We start from the raw sequence: 7,181 nt of genomic DNA, 5'->3' as shown, positions 1-7,181 counted from the left end.
ATCCCATACATTTTTGCCGACCAAACAACGCGTTTGCCTGTCTAATCTGCTTGCCTCATTTGCCTCGCTCGTTTACTCGCCTCATTTTCCTCGCTCGTCTGCTGCTGCAAATGAGTGCCTCGCTCGCAACGACGCCCTCGCGAGGGCAGAGCTAATGAGGCCCTCGTTTGCTTGCCGCTCTACTCTTGCGCTTCCCTCGTTTGCTTACTCGCTCGCTGGCTGATCAGCGCGTGCGCTCGTACTTAACGAGTGATCGTTTGCAAACAGCCTCGCTTGTAGCTCGTGAGTTGCGCTAGCTCAGAGCAAACTAACGAGCGAGCGAGGGGCTAAAATGAGGCAAATCCGAACCCTGATTTTAAGATATTAGCTACAATCTTAAATTTCCATTTTTCATCCCTGCATTCTACCACTTTACAATGGGGACTTTCGTACTCTTGCAAATTTCGATTAGTATTTTTGCATTTCATACCATCCGTGCTACGTGTAAGACTTCGTGAATACCCCTAATATGTTAGCGTTTGGCCGAGCTTCGATTTTTGGCGGGCGCCTTGATGTTCTCACGCAAAAGGGAGGAACCAACAATTTTATGCCGACTCCGAACATCGATTGTATTTTTATGAGAAGCTGTTTTCCATGGCAGAAATTCACTCGGGGGTTTGTCATTGCCGGCGGAGGGGCGACCGCTATTAGAACAACAAATTTCCTGTTTATTATTATTATTTTTTTGTTTATGGTGGTCGGAAAGCGGGCTTGACCCCAGGGTCTGCGGAATGGTAGCGGCCACTGCTAACCACTGATTGCACTTGCATTTTATTATACTAAAATTTAACAAATTTTTTGTAACAAATTTCGCGTGGTAAAAATCTCGAGAAAAATATCCTACAAATTTGTAGTGTTACTATAAGGTTGCTGTTTTGGGGTGAATACATCTAGGATCACTGAAGAATCTTTTAATATCTCTTAGCATTTGTGGAAAAAATTAGGAAAATTATTTTTTGTCCCGTATTCGGCTTCTATAAATATGGTAACCGTATTTTTATGTAAAATATACATATGTATTTATGTATACGCTCTGCTCATACGCCTATTGTCATTCCAAATTATACCACCTTTTAAGCGCTTATCAGTGCGCGAACACATCAGTAGTAGCAGTTATGTAAATAATTAAAAACAAAGCTCTGATACTGTGCTTATGAGTGGGGAATATGTGTTTTGCGTTATGGATAATTTACCATCCGAAATGAACGTGTGAGGAACTCAAGTATGCGCCCAGAGACTTATGAGAACAAAACAGGAGATAGTCTATTTAACCGCTTAAGATACTCTTACTCGCCTAAATGCTCGGCTTGGTTGACTTCCGCTTTTCATTATGGAAATTTTTTGCGCATAAATTGAGCTTATCAAAGCGGGATGCGTGCATACCAGTACATAGATGCATTATGTATGTAACTAGAAGTCATTAAGTGGTACTGCTTGGCACTTATGTGTTTTTGTTTTTCTTACTCGCTTCCATTGTTGCTGCTGGTTCAGGTAAATTAACTCATTTAACAAGTCTCCTGTGGATTTTGTATTTAAATAACTACTGTAGGCGCATTGCTGCTATTCATAAACTTGCAGCAGAATGGGAAGTTGTCTTTTACGCCTTTGAATAGGCACATTCTCTTACTGTTTTTTATTTATTTATTTTTTAGTTTTTTACTTTTCTCTTTATGAAAAAAAATGGACTCCTTTTAGGCAGCGCACACATGTGCAACATTTAAATTGCGGCAAGCGACAGCGTTTGTTGGCTTTTCTAAGTGAAGTTATTTGCTAACATTTTAAACCGCATTAAGCCAACAAAAACTATATAAATTTGGCTGGCAACAACAAACGCCAGCTACATAGCTGCGGCACAAACACTTAACCAAAATTTTTGGCTAATGAAATAAATATTCATATTTTAACCGCTTAAATGTTTAGCTTACTACGAGTGCGACATGCATTAAGCGTGGTCTGGCAGTCTATTTTTTACACTCTACGTATACACACATTTTTCTTGCATTTTTTCTATTTTTTCTTAAATTTGCTTCTCTAATTTCATCGCTCTTTTTCTAACTCATTCTTTCTCTTATTGTCTCATTGCAGCGCTTTTAATTTAGATGCTTTGGTCTTTAGCAACAATCCACACCTGGAACTGCGTCAGTTGCGCTGGCATCCGTTTTCACCTACCGACTCGCATCTGCTCGTTCTACTCTCGGACAATACAATACGGTAAGTGTTTTGTTGGCTGACAACTGGCAATGTATTTTCTAATCCAAGCGTCTAATTTATTGTTTAGTTGTTTGGCCACAATTAACTGCAGTTGTGACGTTTTAAATAAGAGTTTTTGTTGAGTAAAGTAATACAACTAGGAAGTAGGGTAAAATGTGCTTGGAATGGACTAGTTTTGGTTTCAATGAAAGAAGTTAAATGTGCCATGTTTTTGTGCTAATAAAATATGGAAAAAATAAATATTATTACTTCCGTTTCTCGAAAACACGCGCTTCATAACTTTTTCTCACAAAAGATACAGATAAGAGTAATTTCTAGTTCGTTTCATACGGCAGAAATTTGTGAATATACTTAAATTTAAGCCTTAGCCTTTGCCCTTGTTCTTGGCAGTGTTAATGTTTTTGCTCTTGGCTTTGTCTTTTTTATCTTGTGTATTTTGTCTACCTTTGGCTTTGTTTTCATCTTCTTTTTACTTTCATCTACATCTTAATATTTATCTGTATTTTATCTTTATCTTTATATATACCCTTTTTTCTATCTTTATCTCCATATTTATCTCTGTCTTTATCTTTATATTTACTTCATCTCCATCTTCTTCTTTATCTTTATATTTATCATCATCTCCGTCTTCATCTTGGTCTTGATCTTTATGTGTATATTCATCCTTCCTTTTATTTTCATATCCATCTTCTTCTTTATCTTCATCTTTATCTTTCTTTTATCTTTATCCTTATACCTTATCCTTATCTTCATTTTTGTTTGTATCTTTATCTTTTTATTTTCATCTTTTTATATTGCCTCCGTCCTTTAATTTTTTCCGTTGTCTCTGATTTTTCCGGAGATTAGGCCCGACGCCACAGAAGTCTAGTCCTGTCATTATTCATAGTGATTCTGTCATTAGGTCATTATTCATAGTGATTCTGTGAAAAAATTAGGTTTGGGCAGTATCGCCGAAGCCCAAGTTTCCAAGTACTCAGCACTCACAAAAGAACTCCGTACTCAAAAACACTGCTCCAATCATCACTCTGACACATGTATTCAAAGTACTCAATATTAATTGTCGAATTTGTAGATACCTCGAAGAACTGAGTTCTCCTGACATTTACCGGTATTCACATATGATTGGACTCAATTTCAAGTGTCAATAATTTTCAAGTATGTACAATACTTGTACCCAGTGCAGTGTACCCATTCATTTGACGTAATTTGGGGTCAATATATTAATTTGTGAGATTTGTGCACTAAGCATTGAAATGTTACCAACATGTGTACATGTATTTAATGAGAGTACTCAGTACTCTCAAAAATACCCGATCTATAAAAGTGTCGGTACCAAAGAAGTCGATTCTCAAAAGAACTCGATACCTCCAATCACTAGAAAAATACGACCGATTACAGCCTTGTGCATGACTGAGCTGCCCCAGGCGACTGTGGATCAATGAAATTGTCCACCGCAACAGCACTAACAACTGAGTCTGCTTTTTCGTGGCGCTTCGCGTCTACACGACCTGGCACCGACATAAGCGTACGCTTTTTTGCCTGACATGCTGGATTAGCTATTCGATTACTTTTGTTCAAAAGGCAGTTATCAAGGAAGAATGCGTTCCGTCTCGAAAAAGATTCCAGTTTCAGAGCTAAAGTCTATTAGATATGCGTCCTTGTGTACATTGATGACGTCGGCTGTAAAAATCCGTCCTTACCATAATAGTGGCAGTCTATCCAGTAAGGAAAGGCGCACCGAAGTATTAGCTCCGGAGGTTCGGTGTCATGTCCTCCCTCTTTTTCCCCCGATGACAGGCTGGTAATGAAAATACCTTCCACCGTCCGATTTTTCCCAGTAGTGAAAGAATGAAATACCACTATACGTTTACTACGTCGCACCGATATGTTGCGTCAAAGACCTCAGCTTCCACAACCTGGTGGAGAAGAACGAGGCAAAGTTGGAGAACGCTTAGAAACTCTTTCAATGTTAGAGCTACGCTTTGATCAGTTTACGAAGCTCCTTCGCTCCCCTCATGCTCGTTACAACACAGCGGCGCTTAAACTGTTTACAAGGGCCTGCGCAGTCTATGTAAATATAGTTAAATTTCGTTCTTTAAACTAAACAGCTTTCTTCAGCAAGTTGCGAATTGTAGGAAATGTATATTTAATTGAAAAAAATGCTTCCTAGCTGGCTCTTTCTGACTGCAAATTTTTTATTATTATTTATTAGTTTTAGCATGCGCTAATTTTTGTTATTTACTATACGTAATTTTTCGATTTTCAGGGTTTATGATAATTCCACTCTACGCCATGTTTGGCAAGTTGGTCCAGTTCCAATTAAATCCGATAACAGTCTCAATAGTTCGCTGTCTACGGCTTTGATGCTTGGTGAAGTAGCGGTCGATTTTGATATCGCGCCCGCTGTGGCGCATAAAGAGGATGGAGCAATGAATTACAATTCCACGATAACCAATAATAGCACTAAGGAATCACTAAATAATAGTCGCAATTTATCGAAGACACTAAATGAAAGTGCTACAGGAAAAGTAAGTCTTTTTTGTAGAATTTCGAGGTTGACTCGTTCGGCTGATGACCCGTGCTCATATATAATTGTTCCATAAATATTATTATATTTATTTTATTTCACAGGAAAATTCACAGAACTCAGAACGCATTGAGTGGCCAATAGTTGTGCTGCGTGAAAGTGGTAACATTTATATATTAATGGCCGGACTAGATTGCCATAAGTAAGTTTGTTTGTAAATATTTGATTCTAAAATTATAAATTTTTCAGGTTATTGATATTTGTATGTATGTACCTTTTTCTTATGCAGACCACGCCTACAAGGTCCGCTAACAATTACACCACAGAGCAGCGATAATTATGGCTTAGATTCATGCGCTATTTTAGTCATTCCATCCTTGCCTCCCACACTGATTATTGCCGAATCGAATGGCAATCTGCATCATGCACTATTACTGGGAGCAGAAGAGGCAGAAGAGGTAGGTAGTGAGAGAAGGCCGTATCGCTGAAACAACAGCGAATTATATGAGGGGTCGTCAAATGGGCAGTAGTAACGTTTTGAAATCAAATAAGAGAGGCAACAAAATTTAAACACAAGTTTTCACTCCCCGCTTTTGTTTCATTCAAAGCACCCCACTAGTTAGGTGAGTTTCTCTGATCTCATGTGCTGCAGTTTACTAAATACTGGTGTCTGGCATTGGGTTTGATGACCTGTGCTCGGAAGTAAACAGCAACGCCTACGATCTGGCTTCATTCTTCTTTTCTAGTAGTCTAACGCTCTCCTCCACGAAATTCTTCGGAACCATATTTACCACCAGTACGTATGAGGTCAGGCTGAAATTTGAAATTTATGTCGGTAGTGTAAAAGGCCCGACTCTGAAAAAGCTGAAAATTCTAGGGGATACTTTCGACAGGCTGCTCTTTTTCTCTGCGCGCAGCATCGCGATGGCCCTTGAAGTACAGAGCCGCAACAGAGTCTTCGAAGTCGCTTGCCGGCCGCATTTGAGGCGAAGACAAATAAGAGTTGTTGGCAACCAGCGGGTTGGGGTGAACGAAGGTACAAATATATCAAAACACAGCACTCTGAACACCTGTGAGTTGTCTTCTGATGCCGTCTGAACATCTTCTGCTCAGCTGCTACCGCAGCAAAGACTTAGAGCTTCATCTGCCTCGAGAGACCTGCGTTACTCTGGAACAACAGCATTTTTTCTTGAGCCTTCCGTTAGTTGAACTTGACGACGATTAATCCTTTTCACGACCGTTGGGTCTCACAACCGGAAAGGCCCTGATTTATATATGGCTAAAGAGCATTCCCCAAACCTCGTTAAGGAATTTCTATGCCGTTACAACAGCAACAACGATTGACTGGCGTAAAGATAGCAATACATGTACTCTTTTTATGATATGGTATTGAATTTTGAAACGGGGATGTATTTGGCAGCAATCTGTAGAAACGCATAACCAAAAAAATTTCACTCATTAATTTTTACGACTTGCTGTCATAAGTTATTATTTGCGTCGTTATTTTCTACCTTTTAGTCCTTCAACAAAGGCTATGTCAGCTTGATCATAGACAAAATATTTTCTTAACGCATAACCCAAAATTTTCTGATGCTCTTTAACATTACTTTTTTCTACTTTCATAGTCCTTCAACGAAGTCGATGTCAGCTTGATCATATATCCATCCGAGTATACAGTGCATGTGCTAGAGACGGTGATGTTGGAGTTGGGTTTGCCCAAGGACGATCCAAAATCGAAAACATACAATTGTCCAATATATTTGAAAAGGTACGATGATATAAATTTATGGATTCTAAACAGGAAACATTTTTTGTAAATCTTATATTGATATTTTTTTTATTTTATGTTATTTCCTCATGTAATTTAGTTTTCATTCTTTTTTTAATATAAAATCTTTTATTATATGTACATATTTTCGTTTAATTTTAATATTTTTTATTTAAAATTTTTTTTTTTCAATTTTATTTTTTACTATTTTTTTAACTCATTTTAGTCTCAAGTTTTTTGTTTTTTTATTTATTTTTTTTTACTACATATTTTTAATTTGAAATTATTTAATTTTTCGTTTGGCATTATTTTATGCTGTTTCATACCATTTTCCTTAATTTTAATTAATTTTATTTTATTTTGCTTTGTTTTATTTGTTTCTTTATTTTAATTTCAATTTTCCTACAATGTATATAAGGATATTTGAAAAATCATAACCTCCAAATATTTTCCAGTGACTACATCAATGAGATGCGCTACTTTGCCTACCACAATGCCGGACTGCATGCGATAACCGTTAATTTTATATCCGAATTGCAGCGGTTCGTTGAAAGTGATGGTAAGAAATTATACCCTACAATATAACATCACACTAACAGACATACTAACCCTTCATTACCCCCACCTTTCCACGCC

The 7,181-nt window shown here is 37.6% G+C and overlaps 1 protein-coding gene across 1 annotated transcript in view; it reads left to right on the top strand.

Moving 5' to 3' along the window:
- The window catches only part of mbo (Nuclear pore complex protein Nup88), a 122,252-nt gene that overhangs the window by 108,165 nt on the left and 6,906 nt on the right, over positions 1–7,181 (top strand). The window contains exons 3-8 of the mRNA XM_017610686.1: positions 2,125–2,250; positions 4,517–4,778; positions 4,882–4,979; positions 5,067–5,235; positions 6,403–6,545; positions 7,001–7,104. Coding sequence (XP_017466175.1) covers positions 2,125–2,250; positions 4,517–4,778; positions 4,882–4,979; positions 5,067–5,235; positions 6,403–6,545; positions 7,001–7,104 — 902 coding nt within the window. The remainder of the gene's footprint in view (positions 1–2,124; positions 2,251–4,516; positions 4,779–4,881; positions 4,980–5,066; positions 5,236–6,402; positions 6,546–7,000; positions 7,105–7,181) is intronic.

This window comes from Rhagoletis zephyria, unplaced genomic scaffold (genome assembly GCF_001687245.7).
Source record: "Rhagoletis zephyria isolate East Lansing unplaced genomic scaffold, Rhagoletis_zephyria_1.1 Rzeph_scaffold_00331, whole genome shotgun sequence".
NCBI lineage: Eukaryota > Metazoa > Arthropoda > Insecta > Diptera > Tephritidae > Rhagoletis > Rhagoletis zephyria.
This window is presented reverse-complemented; position numbering and strand designations above follow the sequence as displayed.